At 36.8% G+C, this 22,010-nt stretch overlaps 2 protein-coding genes across 2 annotated transcripts in view; one reads left to right on the forward strand and one right to left on the reverse strand.

Moving 5' to 3' along the window:
- Window positions 1-3,600, reverse strand: part of sec14l8 (SEC14-like lipid binding 8) — a 73,249-nt gene extending 69,649 nt beyond the window's left edge. The window contains exon 1 of the mRNA XM_088000007.1: window positions 3,456-3,600. The gene's annotated coding sequence lies outside the window, so the exon portion shown is untranslated. The remainder of the gene's footprint in view (window positions 1-3,455) is intronic.
- On the forward strand, window positions 3,587-21,596 carry rnf215 (ring finger protein 215). The gene is made up of 10 exons (XM_043715663.2): window positions 3,587-4,021; window positions 5,991-6,125; window positions 8,488-8,559; window positions 8,944-9,029; window positions 10,483-10,537; window positions 12,873-12,977; window positions 17,188-17,307; window positions 17,977-18,114; window positions 19,055-19,157; window positions 19,852-21,596. Exons 1-10 carry the CDS (start codon window positions 3,728-3,730, stop codon window positions 19,872-19,874), a joined length of 1,131 nt encoding a protein of 376 aa, XP_043571598.1. The 5' UTR covers window positions 3,587-3,727; the 3' UTR covers window positions 19,875-21,596.
- The last annotated feature ends 414 nt before the right edge of the window (window positions 21,597-22,010 follow it).

Here is a 22,010-nt window from a genome sequence, read left to right on the forward strand (position 1 = left end):
CCAACACACCATATGCCTTCTTAACAACCCTATCAACCTGGATCAAGAGTGTGGTGCTGGAAAAGCACAGCAAGTCAGGCAGCATATGAGGCAGCAAATTTACTAACCCATCCTTGTACGCTGACATCCAGATCATTTATAAAAATGACAAACAGCAGTGGCCCCAAAACAGATCCTTGTGGCACATCATGAGTAACTGAGCTCCAGGATGAACATTTCCCATCAACCACCACCCTCTGTCTTCTTTCAGCTGGCCAATACCTGATCCAAACCACTAAATCACCTTCAATCCCGAAACTCCGTATTTTGTGCAATAGCCTACTGTGTGGAACCTTATCAAACGCCTTACTGAAGTCCATATACACATCAACTGCTAAACCTTCATCTACCCGTTTTGTTACCTTCTCGAAGAACTCAGTAAGTTTAGTGAGGCATGACCTACCCTTCACAAAACTGTGCTGAATATCCCTAATCAAATTATTCCTTTCCAAATGATTATAAATCCTATCCTTTATAACCTTTTCCAACACATTACCCACAACCAAAGTAAGGCTCACTGGCCTATAATTACCAGGGATGTCCCCATTCCCCTTCCTAAACAAGGGAACATTTGCTATCCTCCAATGTTCTGGCACTACTCCTATCAAGAATGTTAACAGAAAGATCGAAACCATAGGCTCTGCAATCTCCTCCCTGACTTCCCAAGAATCCAAGGATAAATCCCATCCAGCCCAGGGGTCTATTTTCAGATCTTCCAAAATTGCTAAAACCTCCTCTTTGTCAACCTCAATCCCATCTAATCTTGTAACCTGTATCTCCGTACTCTCACTAACATTGCCCTTTTTCAATATGAATACTGGTGAAAAGTATTCATTAAGTGCTTCCCCATGTCCTCAGATTCCACACACAACTTTCCACTACTGTCTTTGATTGGCCCTAATTTTACTCTTGTCATTCTTTTATTCCTGATATATCTATAGAAGGCCTTAAGGTTTTCCTTGATCCTATCTGCCAACAACTTCTCATGTCCCCTCCTGGCTCTTTGTAGCCCTCTCTGTGGATCTTTTCTGGCTAACTTAGAACTCTCAAGCCTTCGTGCTTCATCGTCACATAAGCCTTCTTCTTCCTCTTGACAAGAGCTTTAGATTCTTTAGTAAACCATGGCTCCCTCTCTCAACAACTACCTCCCTGGCCTGATAGGTATATACTTATCAAGGACCCGCAGTAGCTGTTCCTTGAATAAGCTCCTAATTTCAAGTGTGTCCATCCCCTGCAGTTTCCTTCCCCATCCTAAGCACCCTAAATCTTGCCTAATTGCACCATAATTGCCTTTTCCCCAGTCGTACCTCTTTCCCTGCAGTATATACCTATCCCTGCCCATTGCTATTGTAAACATAACCTAATCATGGTCACTATCGCCAAAGTGCTCACCTACCTCCAAACCTAACACTGGCCAGGTTCATTCCCCAGTACCAAATCTCCCCTTGTTGGCCTATCTACATACTGTGTTAGAAAACGCTCTTGCACACATTGAACAAAAATGGATCCATCTAAACTACTTGAACTATAGTATTCCCAGTCAATATTGGGGAAGTTAAAGTCCCCCCATATGCATTCCTGACTAAAGCAACAGGTTTGATTTTTCCTTGCTCAGTTAAGGATGGACAACTATTGGTAGTCTAGCAAGTGACACTCCCATTTTGTATCCACAGCTGCATCTTTAATAGTGTATTTGCATCAATTCACCATGTCAGTGGTTTATTCACTACATATAGTGAGGGGCATTTTTTTTGGGCAACACTACAGCAGGACAGATATGGCAGCTAGCAAATGGTGAATTGTGTCTCAAGATCTTTTTAAAAAGTAAGATTCAGAAATTTTAAAAGTTAGCAATGTTATAAATTTAGAAGAAGGCAATCTTTGGGATAAAGAAGATATGGAGCTGAAAATTCAAACTGAATAAAATGCTGAAACTGTGAAGAATCCTGCTCAGTTTGAGACAAGGTGAGGACAATTAGTGGTGTGCAATCTGTAGCAGGAATTGAAGATGAAGGCTTCAATATTTTCAATAATTGGTTGGAGGAAGTTGTGACTCTCCTGAGGTTGGATGTTGAAAAGCAATCTGATAACACAGAGGTTTGGAAAGGAATATTATTTTACTGTGGTACTATAAATGGCTTGGGTTGGAAAATTTTCACAATGTGACAAGTAACCTTTATTCATGAAGTGGTGCAGTAGATACAAGTTGATACATTATATTGACAATAAAATAATACTTCAATTCACACAATTCCTGATCACATAAAAATACATTTCTTCCGAATGTCTGAGAAATGCTAATTGTTTATACTTTTTCCAATTATATAATGTTTTGTTGCAGAATATTGTGTAAAATAAATTATTTTCACAGTGCAATTACCATTAAATAACAAATGAAAAGATCTAATTTGAGAACAGTTGCCTGTAATTTCAGAAACTTCCATTACTCAGAATACCTGTCTAAGTTGAAGCTGATCTGTTACTGTTTTGCATTAAGTAAATGCAAACTAATGTGAGGAAAGGAGAAACAGGCAGATTTTTTAAAAAGTTAAACTTTATTAGCGGTACCACTGAAACATTCATTTTGTGATCTAAAATTAAATGAAGCCAAATTATTATACAATTTTAATACTAAAATAACAAAGCCAAACAAATAACTTGAGAATACATTTTTAAATACAAAAGCATAACTGATAAAATTATTTTTTTCCACTTTTTTTATAGAAGTACTGTCGGCTCTTCCGTTTAATGGGAACAAATTGGAATAGGTTTCCTGCATTGGATTCCATGCTTTCATTGGGTTATGTTTACACCAGTTGTACGCTTATCTGGAATCTACTCATTAAAAAAGCCAACAATGTCGATGATCAATACAAAATTACACAGACAATTCTAAACGAACATTCTGGTAATTTGATCACTCTTTATCATTAACAGTTACGCTAAGGCTGTTTTTTATTTGTTTGTACTTGGACTTGCAAAACTCAGAGCTGGAGCCAATTCAACCAAAATGTATTAACCGCAACAAACACAGAAGTTGCTGAAAAAGCTCAGCAGGTCTGGCAGCATCTGTGAAGAGAAATCAGAGTTAACGTTTCGGCTTTTACTAGATGAGTTGGTAAATTACTGCCCAGCCAAGAAGAACAGCAGGAATTTGTTAGAACAAAGGTGGTTTCAAGATGTCATGTCCCAAAGAGCAGTCAAGTTATTCTCTCACTTTAAACATAGCGACTTCAATTATTTTGTCGTTTTATGCATGTCAATTTTCTATGTTTAAAAAATCGCTGTTTCCAATTTATGTTCTGTTGATATTATTTCTTCCTCAGGAAGAGAGATGAAAACACATTTAGGTGAAAGGTATTCGAGTAACTACACATTCAAAGCACAAACACTCTCCTGTAAATGTGCAAACTTGCCTGGGGAATCTTCAAATCCGATCAGGAAAATCGAACGGGACGGAACCGTATCATCAGATGCAGCGCCAAGGTTTGACAAAAAATATTAAAATGGGACAACAATTTTTCAAAACGCCTTTCTCACTTTACAAACGCCACCCATAGCAAGCCGCTCCCGACGGCCAGGCCTAGCCAGGTTACCCTGGTAACGGGAGAGGATGACCCAGTGACCCGGAAGGAGACCCCGCTGATGGACAGGCGCTGGGGGGCGGGGTAAGGAGGTCGGGCCGAAGATGGCGGTAGTAGCGGTTTGTTGGAAGCGTCTCGGTTTTTACTCGCTCTTGGCCGGCTATTTCTTCCGCTGGTGCGCGGTGGCAGCCGAGAAGGTGGCGTCGGTGGATGTTTTCCTGATGGATTCTCGAACGGGTTGGTCCGCGGAGTTCGGCTTCAAGTCGGGCAGCAGCTATCGCCTGCAGGGCACCGTATTGGCGCTTGGTAGCGGGTCTGACAGTCCCGGCCAAGGTAACCAGGGGCTGCGCGTCTTTCCAAAACATAACCAGGACAGCTTAGAAGGAAGCTTAATATTAGTAAGTGCTGCATTGCGTCCGTCTATGGATGCATAAAACACTAATCTTCAATGCGTTAATCTTTCTGCACAGTCTACAGCGAAGGCCCCCTTCCCCCCGTGAATTTCCACAAGATATTTAACTATAAAATAACCGGGGGGACAATGAGATGTATTTACAACAAGTGATATTATGGAGTTCACCTGTTTTCATTCGATCCGCTTTTCAAAATGCATCTCTTCCGAATGTCTGAGAAATGCTAACTGTTTACATTTGTTCCAATTATAGTGTTTTGTTGCAAAATGTTACGTCACTTTAGTCGTGTAATCAGCGGTAGTTGTAATTGATTTTTTTTAAGCAGAATGATTTATTGACAGTTTAAATTTCTTTTAAGTGGACTTAAAGTCCATACAAAAAACAAGATGTCACATTTATGACTTTTACTGTAGCAAAATACCTCCAGCATTGTTGTCTTAACATCGTGTTATTTTTGTAGGCAGTCGAAACTTCAAAACCACAAACTAAACATCCTTTTTTTAAAAATAAAACCAAAAGCAAACCACTACTATACTTACTGATCTTTGTTATCCATTCAATTTTATTTATGTTCCAACTGCCCACCCAAAAAAGTGTTTTTATTTTACGGAAGCTTTAATTTGTTTTATCAGGAACAAGGTAAAGATATGTAATGGTGCTCTCAAATTCACTCTAGTTTCTCTGCAGTGTTTTAGCTGTACACTGAAATACAAAATTTTATCTGGATCCTTTCATTAGCTTTTGGATAAAATCCCAAACTTATATATACAACCTCACAACTGTGGATTTTTCAGCTCAGACCAAGGCTTTGCAACATTCTTGACTGGGAATCTAAACATGTGGAGCACCCCTGGTTCATAATGTTTTTTTTCCCTCTGAGCTTGTGTATTGCTGTCGGTCTCTCAGATGATCTTTGGCTTCTGACATTTCCTTCCTCTCTGTTTCATCCAAAGTGAAAGCCTTTGCTGTCTTTTGTTAAGGAACACTTTAGATATTTCTTCAAGCAAACTTTCAATTTAATTCTCTTCTATAAATCTAGCTTTTGTATCTGCCCTCAAATACACTCAGAGGATTGCATACCAGATCATAACTTTTTTCTTACAGCATGTAGTTTTGTTTTCCATGTTGGCTTTGCTGACTTTTCCTAATCCATGTATTTTATTTGGTTCTTGACCTTTCCATCATCAGAAGCAGTTCTATCCATTCTGTGTAGATCCAACAATTTTGAACATCTCTATCAAATCTTATTACAACCTTGCATCTTACATATGGCATGGATTTCCAGAACATAAGATGATATATATACATATCATCTTATGTCACATATTTATATTGAAAAACTTGATTGTCAACATATCAATGAAAAAAACTCCTTTAAAGATGTAAATATTTAACTGTCTAAAAAAAGAATGAATGTTACTCAAATGGTTCCTGATAACGTTTTCATCCATTTTAGTTGTTTATTACCTGCAAGTTCTAGGAAGCTATTGTCTGATATTCAATTAAAAACCTTAACTTTACCACTACATCTTAGTGTGCTTGCAGAATGTGAACTATATTTTTTCAGTTCTGCTGTAACTAAGCATTCAGCTTTATTGTCAATTACATGTGTCATATTATAGATGGTTAATTGGGTAATGTGTGGTTTTCTGTTGATCTGATAGGTGCACCTGATCTATCAGTGGATAATCAATTCACTTACTATTTGAAATAAGTATACAATCAAATTACAAGGTAGTAATTAAACGTCCTCTGGTAGAACGGTTAAGTTGCAAAATAACTCATTTTTCCTCAGTGTGAGAGCACAGAATTCTAAAAATGTTTCCTGGTAAATGCACGCAAGGACTGATGTTTTGACTTTGTGCTTTTAAAATGTTTGTATTGTATGTAACAGTTTAGTGATGCGCAGTTAAAATTAGGTGACGAGAATTTATGGTTACTGATTATTTTTAAGGTTAAAGATGAACAGTTGGACATCCGGCCAGACACTGGAGAGAAATGGATTGGTGTTGTGCCTGTTGATGAAGAGCAAGTTGAAGGAAAAGGGAACAACAAGCAGGAATCATTTGCTGCAGCTGTTGTTAATAAGGCAAGTAATATAAAATGCTTTTAACATTTGAAAAATTACATTGATCTAAAATTCACAGTTTACTAAACTGGAGCCATTCATGTAGTATTGTTCGGTTTGCTTCTATAGGCATTAATCCTACATCCCTTTTATCTTCACTGCTAACCTCTCTAACCAGCGCTCAAGTAAATGCTATGCTGTCACCTTCCCTGTTAAGATTATCTTTCATTTCTCTTTGTGTTTCGAATAACCTTTGAATAACACTGCTTATTTCAGAGATATTAACTGTATCAGTGCACAAGCATATGAATTAGGAGGAGGACGGGGCCATTTGGCCTTGCTTCATCATTCAGTAAGGTGAGGGCTGATCTGATTGTTGCCTCAGCTCAACATTCCTGCCTACCTTTGATTCCCTCACCAAGAATCTTTTCTATATCTGCCTCAAAAATATTCAATGTATCTGACTCCACCGCTCCCTAATGAGGAGAGTTTGACAGACTGAAGGTTATGTAATTAGACTCAATATAAATATATCTTTCGAGGTAAATATTCGGTAAATAACTCTTTGAAGCATCTATGTAATCTTGGAGTGAAACCTAATCTGCATTAATGAATCCCTTCCTGATTATACTGATTCACCTGTATTAATATCTGTATTAATTTATACAATAATGTTCTGTTTAGTTATATTGCTGCTGATTCGAGGTATTTTAAGTCATGCATGCACATTTGGTTAGCATGGCTACAAACTTAATTGAACAGTACTATTGCAATTTTATAAGCAAACACCATGATTTCAAGTGAAACTAAATGGAATTAAAGCTGTTAACATGAGTCTGCTGGTGTAAGACTTATTTTTAGTTTTAGGAAAGTATTTCCGTGAGTTGCTTCTCTACTGTATCTATTCCAATTTCCTATGAACAGCAAGCTAATAATTGGTCTAGGAAAAGGCCTAGTGTATGTCCCAGTTGAGGTGGTAGAAACTTGAGCTGCTATGTCATAAATCCAAAGTTCTTCCTTTATAGCTTTGCAATTGTTTATATTTAAGTTGTTTTAAACATATTTAAATGAAACAGCATGCAGTAGTTGCTGCTTGGGGAAGTGCTACTGAAATTCAAAGTTGGAATTAATCACATTCCTCTGGATTGAAAGCTGTATTTGTGTTCTTGAGACTCTTTAAACTTTTAATGATGTACATGCAAAACTTGATTTCCTAATGCATTTAAAGTTATATAATTCTATAAATCTGCAGTTCGCAATTACGTTTCACAAAAGAACATTCAACTTCACCTTGGCGAGGATTTTAGGCCGTGTAGTTTTGTGGTTGGAAGGAAGGAAGATGTTTGCAATAGCATTTATGTTGACAGCTGGATTGTTTTCATGGATTGGATTTGATTCTTAGAATTTTTATTTAAATTTGTTTGAAAATGTATATTTGTTTCACTGAACTTCACATAAATGTTTCAAAAATATTTTCAGCTCAGTTATAAAGAAATTATCTTTTTATAAAAGGAGCAAAAATCACACTAGATAACCTTTTTTTAAAGAATGAAGATGTCCTTGTTGCAAGCTTGTCATCTTAGCTCATTGCCAGTGCAGAAATAGCACTATAACTGCTTATGTCCTTATTGGATAGGGTTGTGTGTGTACCTAGAGGATTTATCAAGTCACTTGCAACTCCTGGTGGAGTCAAATAACCTTCCTAACCACATCCCCTAACTCCAGTACCTTAGGCTTTTGTTTCTTAATTATAATGTAACACAATTATCTGTTACTGTCCATGTGATTTTTCTACTGGGTTGGTTGCAACTGTGCCCAAATGCCCCAGTGAGAAACAGTAAATTCTGAAGACTGTGTGGCAGTCTTGGAGGATTAGTGATCCTAACTCTGTGACCGGATCCAATTTCATAAATAACAATTCATTTCCAAGTTGTATTTGTCGTTGAAGTATTCTCAGAAGTGGCAATGCTGAATTGAATGTACTGTATGTTACTTTCAAACCTATTGTTCAGAAATAATAGAACCAGGGATCGATTGATATTTTGTAAGTAAATTATATCCTTTTATAAAGAAAGATGGCAAAAGTCACAGAAAATTGTGAAATCTAATTTGTAACAGACTTCTTGAGGATAGCCAGAATATGTTAAGACAGTCTGCTGTTTATGCTTCACAGTAAGTTTTAAATCTATCCTCATAAATTCTGTTAGTAAATTAGAAGCCATAGTTTTCTACTGTGACTTTTATCAGTTCTTTCTTTTTCAAATAAAGAATATAATGTAATTACAAAATTTCAGTAGATCCCTGGTTCTATTATTTCTGAACGGTAGGCTTACCAACAAAATTGCTATTTGATGTCCAAATAAACGATACTTTATTTTTACAGATGAAAAGAGCACTTGTTCTGGGAGCTTCTGCCTTTTTGATTCTGGTTTTAAATCAGAATGCATTCACTGAGGTAATTCAAATGCAAGCATCTGTTTTTACTCCCATACAAAATAATATATAATCATCAGAATCTATTCAGAATGATTTAAATATTTGTGCTGAGTCTTTTTTAAGTTTATTGTTATTTAAGTTTCAAATTTCAAACCATTTGAGGACTTCTGATAAAAGCTTTCAACTATTAATTTCGCACGAGCCATTCTGTTGTTAAAAGTGTCAGTGGTGGAAATATTTCTTTCTAATCGGTTGGTAATTGTGAAATATGAATTGTTTTACCATATTCACACTTCCTCCTTCTGAGAAATATTTATTTTTAGTTGTTTTTTCGAAGCATTTTATAATTTACCAATAAATCGTTATTGCACTGAAAGGCTTGCTATTTGTATTGTTTTCAAAGATGGACATTTCTCAAGTGCTTTCAAAACCTGTTGTCATAATGCAGAGCTCTGAAAATGTAACCAAGCTTCTGGGAGCCCTATTAAGGTAAGAGAGCATATAATTGCGTTTGTTTTTATTTCATGTGCTTTGATTCAGCCATCGTGTATTGCAGACTTTGGAAAACATTATGTAATACTTAGATAGAAAATATGTGAAATAAAATCTATTTTAACTCTAAACCATGAACATTCTGTAGGACTTCACTTTTTTTAATTGTTCACCAATTGAAAATAGTGTACGCCTTACCCTTTATTTTTGTTCTGCAGTTCATCTTGTAAAATTAACAAATGCTGTTCTTTTTATGGTGTACTTATTGCCACTGCAACTGCAGTAGACATGATGATTGCCCATCTGGTTGCAGTGCCTGTAACTTCATTCCATGTGATACCATAGAAAAGAATATTGTATTAAAGAATAGGAGCAATTAACAGCTTTGATTTTTCAAATACTTACAAATCAATTTGTTTAAAATTCTGAGATCAGAATATTCACATTGCCTACTGTCAACACTTGTCCATTTCTTGGCTTTAGTTTTAAACAAAATTCATTATGTCAACTGTATGGACATCTTATTACAGTGTAGTGGCAGAAGATGCACTTTCTTTCTTAACAGAATTAACAATGAATTTGAGAATTCTAAGTTTCTTTTTATTATAATGTTGATATTTTCCACACTTTCTCTTGCACTATGGATTTGCTATGCACTTACTATCTCAGGCTTTGAGGGTGCTCCATTAGTGCCCAATCCTTGTTAAGTCCATCTAGGAGGTGAGTGAGATTAGCTGAGGTAATGTTGGTTTTTTTTTGAGGGTGTGCTTCCAGGGTATCTCCCTGGAAATTGCCCTGTGAAGACTGAAGAGTCTCTTCCTATCAAGGAGCAAAGCACTGCAGCATCATAAAGACTTGGAATTTTGCCTGTTTTCATTTTAAGAATCTTTACATAATAAAATTATGGGAACTAAATAATGGTGCCAAAACTTTTTGACATGAGGTAAAGTATGCTGGTGTTTCTTTGCCTACCCCGCAGGGAATTGTTCAGTTAATGGATTTTTGAAATGTACTTGAATTCCTAAAACCCAATGCACTGTATTCAAATCTAAAGCTATATAAATTATAAAGTAAAATTCGTAAAAGAATAGAAATAATTTATTTGTATAATATCTTATCAGATCTCTTTTGAATGTTCAAAGTGCTTCATTCTGAATTTGTTTGAAATATCTAGATAAATGCTTCATGTTTTAAAGTTGAAAGTACGCTATTCTCTGCAATTCAGCACTTTGCTCCATTGAAGAATTGAACTGGTGATGGACTAGGCCTAACAGTAGCTTTCGTGTTACCGCTATTCTTTAATGATGCAACAGGTATCTTAAAAGATGAAAAGGAAGATTTATAGTGCATACATACTGTTGCTTGGTTACAATCTCTTCAAATTTTACTTAGATTGAAAACCTTGGGCATGCTAAAGATGACTTTTCATTGAACTTCTTTTCAATTGCAGTGGTCTTCGTGCATCAGCCAAAATAACTTTTAAAAGCATAATTCAAGACAATCTGGTATGTCAAGTTTTATTTTAGTTTTAGATGTTGGAAGTCTTCAGTGTAATTTCTGTGTTATAAAACATATGCACGAGCTTGTGGCCATCCAAATGACCAGTAAAATCTAATGGGTCACACCACAACTTGTAGTTTGTAAAGTATCCTGAATTCATGGTTGGAATTTTACAGTCAGTACAATGTCAAAGATGTCTTAAATGTGGACAAAGTAGTAAGCATGTCAGTTTGAGAGGCAATACCAAGGATATTGACTCGCTGACCTTTGTGTTCAAGTTTTAAAAGATACTTTTATTTTCTTGCATTTGTATAGATAGTTCTCTTTCTGTTCTGAATGTGTTGATTCTTAACCATTGGATATTTTGTATGATATTTGACACTGACCTTAGGAAAGCTATACAGCCCCAGGGATATCGTAATGGAGTCTTGTCCTTTGTTTCACTATAATCCATCCAGGCAAATTTTCATAGTGCTTACTATAAAATAAAGAAAAGCAATCCTAGGCAATTGTCTCCTGTCTAACCCAGGGGTACGAAGGTAAATTGATATACTGTCCTGCTTGAGACCAGCTAACTCAGCAAAACCAGAGTTTGAACTTAATGTTAACCAATGTGTTTAACTATTGTGACTAAACTTGTTAAACCATCAAATGAGCTACCGGCCTGTGGAAGTTACATTTAAAATTAAATCAATGATAATTTCACCACCTAGGTCTTTTTGTAATCTTATAAAGTGTTTTCAAAAAATAAATAGCATCAATTAGGAGGCCATCAAAATAGTGTTAATACTGTGTTGTGATGACATATCATTAGCATTCTGATATTCACAGTTTGGTGTTTGAAATTGTTTTGGTCAAATAAACAGAAACAAAGAACTTTTCTATTGCAAGGTAGAGAAAATAGGATGGTGCAGCATTGTAGACTTCTCGCATGTACTCTGAGCTTCATTACCATTGGTAGAAGAAGCCTGTAATCAAGTGGTTTTGTCTGTTTACTTTACTGATTTGATAGCTATCATATCATGGAATTAGATCTAAAAAGGATAATGGCAGACATTGTAAGTGAAATGAAAAAGTTTAATACATTTTTGTTTTAAACATTCCCAGTGTGGATGTTATGATCTGGGAGGGTGTAGCAGGAATTTGAGAGCTGTGAATTAGGATTTTATGTTTATTGTTAATATGTATTCCTTCTGCTTTGGAACTACTGAAAACAATAATAAACTATTCCAGTTGTTGTTTAGCAAAGTGAAAAGTGGAGGGTTAACAATTCCAATAGAGGCAGTTAGATCCTAAGACTGGCTGATCATATGAAATAGCATGTCCATTTGGGTTTTTGCAGCAGGCAAGATACTGATCATGTCCAATCAGCAAGTCCTTGCAAAAGTAAAACACACAATCCAACATCAGATGTGATTCCACAAAAGGATATGTCTGCTAAGTAATCCTGCTAAGAATTTTTTTTTTGTTTGTTCTCATATATTTGTTCATGGGATGTGGGTGTTGGTCAGGCCAGCATTTAGTATCCATCCCTAACTGCACAGAGGACAAGAGTCAACGACATTCTTTTGGGTTTGGAGTCACATGTAAGCAACACTAGGTAAGGATGGCAGCTCCTTTCTCTGAAGGATATTAATGAGCCAGATGCATTTTTCTAACAATTGACCATGGTTTCATAATCATTACTGGACTCTTACTTGCGAGATATTTGTTGAATTCAAATTCCACAATCTGTGATGGAGGGATTTGAACCTAATGCCCAGAACATGTCTCTGGATTAATAGTCTAATGAAAATACCATTTAATTGAGTTTACTAGCAAATTAATATTGTCAATCAGGCTTGCAGTATGTCATACATGAATGAACTGAAAATGTTATGTTCATACCCAGGGCTCTGTTTTTGCAGACAGAGCATGTACACACATTGCACCAGTTTCAACTTAACAAAAATACAACAATACAAAAATACATTCTCTGGTTCATTGCTCAGGTTAATACCTTGATCAATCAAAGTCAACCTACCTGGTCTAAATTTAAACAAAGCTGTTAGCTGTCAGTTGTCATCTATTTGGTGCACTCTCCATGTCATGACATCGGAGTCCACACGTCAACTAATCAGTACTCTCTTGTATACTATAAGATGTTGCTTCCCAAATATATTGATATTCTTGCAAATGTCCTGATGAGTGCAAACCTAAAGGTGCTTATTTTAGCAGTATTCAGGTTCTATATTATTGAACAACTCTTTGGATCCAAATAATGAAAAGTAGCATTTTCTCCACGTTTCTCAATAAGCACTGCTTGAAACCTTGTAAAATCAGCAATGTTTTTGTCATTAGGGAGTAACATTAACACTATGGTCAACCTGTGGACGTTCACGAGGTGGTCTGTATGGAGAATGGCAAGGTGTGATTTGTACAGGAGAGAACAGCTCACAAGTTCAGGTATGTCATTGTAATTAAAACCCTTTCAGTTCCACTCCAATTTTTCATCTTCTCATGCAATCCTTTCCCTCTTACTCAAAGGAAGGGAAAGTCAGCGGGTATGTTGGCCTGTGATCCTATCCACAAGTGGCAATTAGCTTAGATTAAGTATTGATAGAAGTTAGAAATCTAGTTATCATAAATGTTAGCATACAAGCTGACCTTTGAAGCCTCTCAAAATTCCTCCAAAAATGAGAGTTGACCTTTATATGCCAAGTATAAAATTGAACTTCTGGTTTGGCTATGGTGGCGATTATCTTTGTTGCATACGATGCAGTGTTTGCTGTGTGTGGATGTATCATAACATCCTAAACAAGGTTGCATTGCAACCCAGTTATATATTACCAGTCAATAAAACATATATTGGTGGGGTAAAAATGGAGGTTGACTACTAATGCAAGTATAGCATGTTGATTTTGAGGTGGGAGGTGTATACATTAAGTATATCCAAACAATATGATAAAATCAAAATTCAACGGATTCTGAAACCAAAACAAAATACTGAAGAAACTCCGTTGATCTTGACGGCATCTGAGGAGAGAGAAGCAGTTATGTTTTGAGTCTGATATGACTCCTCTTCGGAATTGAAAGGAGCTAGAAAATAGTGCATTTTGTACTGTTGGCAGTAGGGGAGGAGGAGTAAGTGGAACAGATTGAAGGTGCCCAAAGCAAAAGGAAGTGCTTGTGAGCCTGAAGAATCATCATATTGGATTTGAAACATGTTAACTTTGTTTCTCACTCCACAGATGCTGCCAGACCTGTTTGTTTCTCCAGCACTTCCTGTATTATTATAAAAGCATGGTTTTTAGGGTCTAAAAGGGCTAATTTTATGTACTGTCAATTTTTTTTCCTCTCCCAGCTACAGCACCAATGCACAATCTTGGTTAACAGTATGTTCAGTCAGAAAACCGAAAGATTTTGCAGTTAAAAACTCGAAAGTTTGAATGAGAAACAAAAGTGAAGAATCCTTTGCGATAGAATGAAGAAAATTGGATCCTCACAAAAAGACACCCTTTCAAATAAGTGGCTTCAGAGATTCTGATCAGACAATGGCTATATTAAGCTGTAATGTACTAAATGTGGGCCTCTATAGTCACAACAGACGCTGCTCTACCAACAAAGATTGAAGCAAGATTTCCCAGGTGCAGATCCAATGTCTCACGAGACTAACGGATGCCACCATTAAGTTGTCTAGTTATAGCTTGAGAAATATATAGGTTGATGTGTTGATCCTTTCAGGGTCTGAGGACACCCTAAAGCTTCCAACAGCCTTAGGAAGAACATTTTGAACAGCTGTCACAATTGTAATGTAGGAAACTCAACAGACGATTTGCAGTTGATAAGCTCCACTAAACAGTAATGTGATTGCATTACAGCCTTGGTTCAAACATGGGCAAGAAAGCTGAACTCCAGAGATAAGGAGAGATTGACAGCTCTTATTATCAAGGATGCATTCGATCGAGTGTAGCATCAAGGAGCCCGAGCAAAACTAGAATCAATGGGTATCAGGGATCAAACTCTTCATTGGTTGGAGTCATACCTGGCACATAGGATGATGGTTGCAGTTATTGGAGGTCAGTCATCTCAGCTGCAGGAGTTCCTCAGAGTAGTGTCCTCGGCCCAACCATCTTCAGCTGCTTTAACAATGACCTTCCCTCCTTCATAAGGTCAGAAGTGGGGTTGTTCGCCAATGATTGCACGAAGTTCAGCATCATTCATGACTCCTCAGATACTGAAACAGTCTGTGTTCAAATGCAACAAGATCTGGACAATATCCAGACTTGGGCTGACAGGTGGAAAGTAATATTTGTGCCACACAAATGCAAAGCTATGACTAAGACTAGTAAGAGACAATCTAACCACCGTCCCTTGACATTCAACGGTGTTACCATCACTAAATCTCCACTTTCAACATCCTGGGGTTACCATTGACCAGAAACTCAGCTGGACTTGTCATATAAACACAGTGGCTACAAGATCATGTCAGAGGTTAGGAATACTGCAGTGGGTAACACACCACCTGACTCCTCAAAGCTTGTTCATCATCTGCAAGGCACAAATCAGGGATGTGATGGAATGCTCCCCAATTGCCCAGACAGATTCAGCTTGAACAATACTCAAGAAACCTAATGCCATCTATGACAAAGCAGTCTGCTTGATTGGCTCTACATCCACAAGCATCCACTCCCTTCCTTTCCGACACTCGTAGCAGTAGTGTGTTCTATCTACAAGATGCATTGCAGAAATTCACAAAAGATCCTCAGATGGCACCTTTAAAACCCACAACCACTTCCATCTAGAAAGACAAGGACAGCAAATACATGGGAACACCACCTTCAAGTTCCCCTCCAAGCTTCTAACCATCCTGAGTTGAAAATATATCACAGTTCCTTCACTGTGGCTGGGTCACAATCCTGGAATTCCTTTCCTAATGGTATTGTAGGTTAACCCACAGCAGGTGGACTGCAGCAGTTCAAGAAGGCAGCTCACCAACACCTTCTCGAGGGCAACTAGGGATGGGCAATAAATGCTGGCCAGCCAGCAATGCCCCATCCCACAAATGAATTAAAAATACTGACCAGATAATCGATCTTCGATGTTGATCTGAGGGATAACTATTGCCCAGGCTTCTGTTTTTTGAAGAAGTACTCTGAATCATAGAGGTTACAGCACAAAAGACCATTCGGCCTATTGAGTCTGCGCTGGATAAAAACACACATCTAACTATATTCTAATCTCATCTTCCAGAACTTGGTCTATGGCCTTGAATCCCTTAGCATCACAAGTACATGTCCAGATACATCTTAAACATTACGACAGCTTGTGTGTCTACCACCCTGAAGGGCAGTAAATTCTAACTACCTACCACCCTCTTGGTGAAAACACTTCCTCCTCATGTCCCTTATAAACTGCCTGCCCATTACCTTAAATCTATCCTCTGGTCATTTTCCTCCACTGAGGGGAAAGTTCCTCCCTCATCATTTTATACAATGTCATCATTTTATGCATCTCAATTATATCCCCCATCAGTCTCCTCTGCTCTAAGGGAAACAACCCCAGTCTAGCCAATCTCTCTTCATAACTAAAACTCTCCAGCCCAGGCAATAACCTTGTAAATCCCCTCTGCACCCTCTCCAGTGCAATCATATCCCCCCTATAATTGGATTCCAGAACCGCACACGACACTCTAGTTATGACCTAACTAATGTTTTATACAGCTCCAGTATAACCTCCTTGTTCTTAAACTCTCAAGCTCAACTAATAAAGGCAAGTGTCCCATAAACTGCCTTAACCATTTAATCTACCTGACCCACTTCCTACAGGTCTGGTGGACATGCACACCAAGGTTTCTCTGAAGCTCAGTGCTTACCAGAGTACTTCTGTTCATTATCTATTCTCTTTCCTTGATTGTCCTGCACAAGTGCATCACCTTACAGTTTCCAGATTGAATTCTATTTGCCTCTGCTCAGCCTATTTGACTAGCCTATCTGCATCCTCCTGTTATCTAAGGCTATCCTTCTCATTGTTTACCACCCGATCAATTTTCATATCATATGTGAATTTATTGGTCACCCTTCCTACATTCAAGACTAAGTCTTTAATATATACACCAGAAGCAGCAAGGCCCCAAACAGTTATTCTTATGGAACTCCATTGGACACAGGCTTCCAGTCACAAAACAGCCGTGTAATGACCTGGACGTGAGATGGCTGACATCCAGTAACCACAGCTGTAGGTATGATTTCAACTAGTAGAAAGTTTTCCTGCCAATTCCTACCAACCAATCTTGCTAGAGCTCTTTGTTGCAACATTCGGGTCAAATGCTGCCTTAACAAAGGCAACTGTTCACATTTTAATTCCAGAATTCAGCAACTTTGTTTGTATTTGGTCAAAGGTTGTAACAAGGTTTGGAATAACGTTTTGACAGAACCCAAAGTGAGCAAGTCTGATGAACAGGAGCCATTAACAGCATTGTTGATGGCACCTTACATCACTGATGATTTAAAAATGGTAAATGGCCTGATTTTCCAGCTTTGTTTCCAGAACATACCAGGACAACTTTCCATGTTTGGGTGAATGTCCATGTTGTAGCTGTTTATCCTTCAGTGCTGCACTCCCTCGTGTCTGCTTATACCTTTGAAATTTGAATGAATTCCTTTGTCTTTTACAGAAATATCTGCAGCAGTTGTGGAACACTATCCTATTAGTGGGTTTAATCTTAAGTACTGGAGTCATTGTGCAAGCTCAGTGGCAATATAGACACCATGAACCAAGTACGGAAGAGATGGAGGTTAGTATGGTTGTCTGTCTAAGCAGCGTAGATTATAATGTCTAAGAAAACTTAGGAGTGATTTGTGTAGCATAATTTTATTACATTTTGCTTTAGAGATCTAGAAGAAGATTCTTCAGGCCACTGCATCCACAACGGTCAAAACTGACCATTTCACATTTCTAATCCCATTTTCCAATACTTGGTCCATTGCTTTATATGCCTTTGCATGTCCAAATACTTCATAATGTAATGAGAGTTTCTGCCTCTACCAGTCTTAGAGGCAATTAAATTCCAGATTCTCACCATCCTCTGGGAGAAAATGTTTTTCCTCATGTCCCCTCTAAACCTTGCGCTCCTTACTTTGAGTCTGTGGTCCTTGGTAATTGATCCCCACATTAAGGGGAAAAGTCTCTTCCTGTCTACCCTATTTATGCTCCTCATAATTTTATACATCTCAGTCTTATTCCCCTCTCAATCTCTTTCTTTTAGTTTTTATTACATTGCTGAGTCACAGGAAATGAAACTTTGTATCAAAACTTTAAAAATTGAGATTTTAAACTATTTAATACTTCAGAATTTTAATTATATTGTTATTATAACGTTATTGAAATCTGATTTATAAACTAATTAAGTGACTTATTTTAAGTCATTAACATTGATTCCCTTCATTTTTGGTTTTGCTTTCAGATGGGTTTGAAGCAACAAATCCTAAAGCAATTATCAGCGCTGAAGACCCGAAAGTATTATCCAAATAAAAAATGGAAAACACAGTTGCAAGAACTTGAGAGCTGTGCAGTGTGTTTGGAAGAGTTCCATAAAAATCAGGTGTATTTCAGTTTGTGATTTGAGCAAAGAAACAAAGGAGAAAGTGACACCAGTAACTGATATTTATTTGACTGCTCTTTTGTTGCCCTTTTTGTTTTTGCGTGAATTAGTTTCTTACTGCAAAATGCATTCATGGGCTTTTTCAACCACAGTGACCTCAAATACAGTGACCTGAATAAAAGCATGAGGCTGTGGTTCAGTGGTAGCAATCTTATTTGCGAGTCAGTTGTAGTTTAACCCCCAGTCGAAAACTTAAGTACATAATGTAGGTTCATACCTACAGTACTCCAACAGAACTGCATTATCAACAGTGTTTTTTTTGGAATTAAATTTTAAATAATCATAAAGTCCCTTTGTCTTTTGAAATTAAAAGTGCCTGTTACACTCTTCGTGCTCTGTTTGTATTTTATATTCAGTTTTTCCTTTATACTTCCTTAGTCTCTATAATTTGGCTGCTTAATACAGTAAGTAGATGAACTATTGTAAGAGCTAATGTTACGAACTAAGTCATTTTGCTGTTCTGCATGTTCTTATGGGTTATTTAATAATAAGTACGTCATTTGATTTAAATTGTTCTTGATTAATAAGACAATGTCATACAAGCATAGAGTATACAATTGAGTTTTAATGACTTTTATGACCAGGTTAATTTCAGATCAAACTAAATCTTATTTATTGATGCCTTCATGAACTGGTTCATCCTTTGGTTAGTTGATTGCAAAAATTTCAAATCAGTGTTTTCTTTCTTTTTAAAAACTGTTTGAGCCCATGAAGCTCCCAGTATTAAAAATTAGATGATGTAAACTGAAAATTGATTTCTTTCACCACCATCATAACAAGATGAAAGTATTTTACCTGGAACATTGGTTCGAGTTATTTTGGTTAATGGAGAAAATGCTTTGAAAATATTTTAAGATTTTAATATTACTTCTTTTTATAGTGTCTACGAGTTCTGCCATGTCTACACGAGTTTCACAGGGATTGTGTTGATCCCTGGCTCCTACTTCAACAGACATGCCCCCTCTGTAAACGGCATGTCCTAGGTAAGAGGTATAAAGTTAATATTGTACGTAAAGAGAACTTTTGGCCAATCAAGTCTGTGCTTGCTCTCTAGAGCTAGACAATAGCCCCATTTCCTCACCCAATTACTCATGGCATTGCATTTTTATATACAGAAAAATACAACCATTATTAAAATGACTTTAATAAGGACATTTGAAGAGACTGTGTAAAATTAATGTAATGTTTTAATACAGTTTTGAAGGACAACTTGACATTCCTGGGATAATTCTTTACTGGTGATCACGCCCTGTTAGTGTGCAGGTTGAATGAGGTACAGCAGGTCTGCTGTGAAGCCTTGATAGTCACATACAGTCGGTTCTGCCATAAAGTGTAATTCTGTTCTCGTGCCATCCCGTATTATAAGAAAATCGCATAATAGCAGCATCATTTAATCTAATGGGTCCGGAATCACATGATAACCAATACACACTTTTAAAGTTTGCGCTTTAGAAACAGTGTCTCCAATTTGTAAATCGTGCTATAGCAAATTCACATTAATGAAACATGCATTATAGCAGAATGACCTGTAAGTGGTAGGACGCAGGAAGGATGTCTGCACATTACATAGGTTCACATCACAGAGGAAAGAGCAGGATGAAGAACTGTGCACTAAAGGGAAAGTAAAAATAAATCAACATGTCTTTATTGTCTTGTATTTGTTTTTTTTTAAAATAGGTGATCTGTGTGAGAACAGCTGAATGTATTCTCTCGTGGACGGAAAACAGGAGACTTCTGCGGCCCGATTTTATGTACACCTTGAAACTTTTTATATTGCACTTTATTCGTTACGTTCTGAACAACCAGTTCAATTTGTGGTAATCAAGTGAACATTGACTTTAACATCCACAATAAGATATATCCTGTTATTGTGTTGGAATGTTTGGTTTATTGACTCACACAAACAAGATGTGAAGTATACCACATATAGATCTGTGATGCAACGGTCACTTGTTTCTGGAATGCTCATGAATAATGAGACAATTAGATGGACTATTCAAGTTAGTGGTTAAGCCATTGAAGGTTAGCCATTTTCTTCATTATGTTCACGCTGCAATAACAGTGCTTTTCCCCTTTTTATTTATTGATTATATTTATTCTCCTGAAATTTTACATATGCCTATTGTGAAAATGCTGGTAGTTATTTTGTCTTTATTGACACTTCCAACTTATAAATCAGAGGAGAGATGCAAAGTCTTTGGCTTTCACAGTTGAACTGTATTTGGGCATTAAAATCTTTTCAAGTTTTTGGCAAATTGTACTGTGCTTGGGAACCAGTTCATGGTTTGGCTGCTGTATATTCCAAACAGTTGAGTCTAAATGAACCAATTTATTATCTCTGAGTATCTATTGCCATTTGGATTCTTGGAAAATTATTGAGAAGGTTATAAATCTTAGCAACCCCAGAAACTTTTCCACCTAATCAGAAAAACCTTATTAACTCTGATCTTCCTCTCACATATTTGGGACTTATAAGCATCTGATCATGTTCCATCAGTGTGTTTTAACATTTATTGATATGAGAATTGGCTGCATCACTGTTGGCAAATGCAGGCAATAGTCTCCCTGTAGTTTTTCCAACAATTAATGAGGTGATATTTGAGGTTTAGAATGATCTGCATCTCCCTAAATGTTTCCCAGAAGGGGATTAAACTGTCATTATTTAGTGCTGATTTGGAGGTACCAGTGGTGGACTGGGGTGTACAAAGTTTAAAAATCACACAACACCAGGTTATAGTCCAACAGGTTATTTGGAAGCACTAGCTTTCGGAGCGCTGCTCCTTCATCAGGTGGTTGATGAAGGAGCAGTGTTGTGTGATTTTTAACATTATTTAGTGTATATGTTTTGACCAGAAATTATTAATCATCCAATTATTAAAGTCTGCATTTTGCATTATAACATGTCCTTCCATTGTGAGGAGAGGCTTTGAACAAGATGACAGTAGTAACAAAATACTAGAACTTTTTTCTTATTCCATGAAAATACTTGAATTTAGAAATGTTCCAATGCCTTAGAGTGCTATCTCCCAGTGTGTTGCAAATTGTTGTTCTTGCCTTTCTATTCCTTAATTCTAGCAATACGCATCTTTTGAACTCTCTATGTTTTCAATATTTTGAACATTAGACTTATAACAGACCAGTAAGAGTACTTTATGTTTTGGGGTAGTTCCAAACGCTCTTGCACAGATCAGTGGAGATTATCTGGGCTAACTCATAATCCTCACGTACCAGAGTAATTTAAGCTGTTTACATGATTTTTTAAGAGAAAATCAGAACATTGACAGATTGTGGTTCAAGTGTTTAAAATGCCAATAGACATGATTAATGTGGGTAGAAGATATGAAAATAGAATTACCATGTGAATTGATACTAGAGATTTTGCTATCCACAGAAGAACAGTAAAAGTCTAACAAAAACATTAATCATTTGAGTTTCTGTTGATAATTCTATAAAACTAAAAGGATAAAGATCAATGCAAATGATTAGTGCTAACACTTAAGATGAAGCTATTTACTCTATTCCTATTTGATTATCCTTCCCTTGAAAACATTTTATTTCTTCCTCTTCAAAAACTAATCCAGTTCATTTTTAGATAAATTCATTATGTCTGCAGTCAACAGAATTTGACTTTCTAACTTTTGCATGTAAGTAAATAGTTGCTGAGATAATCTGGAGTCTTAACTTCTGATTTTATTGTGCAAATCAGTAGAGTTAATATTTCATGAGTTATCCTTTTAAAGCATTTCAAACTTTAATAAACCTTCTGGATTTTCATTGACTTTTGTTTTAGTTGAAAATATATTTTTGTACATTTCTTCATGGCTGTTTTATTTGTT

This window comes from Chiloscyllium plagiosum, unplaced genomic scaffold, assembly GCF_037043375.1.
Source record: "Chiloscyllium plagiosum isolate Xiang-an unplaced genomic scaffold, Cpla_swu_hap1 HiC_scaffold_24, whole genome shotgun sequence".
Taxonomy (NCBI): Eukaryota; Metazoa; Chordata; class Chondrichthyes; order Orectolobiformes; family Hemiscylliidae; genus Chiloscyllium; species Chiloscyllium plagiosum.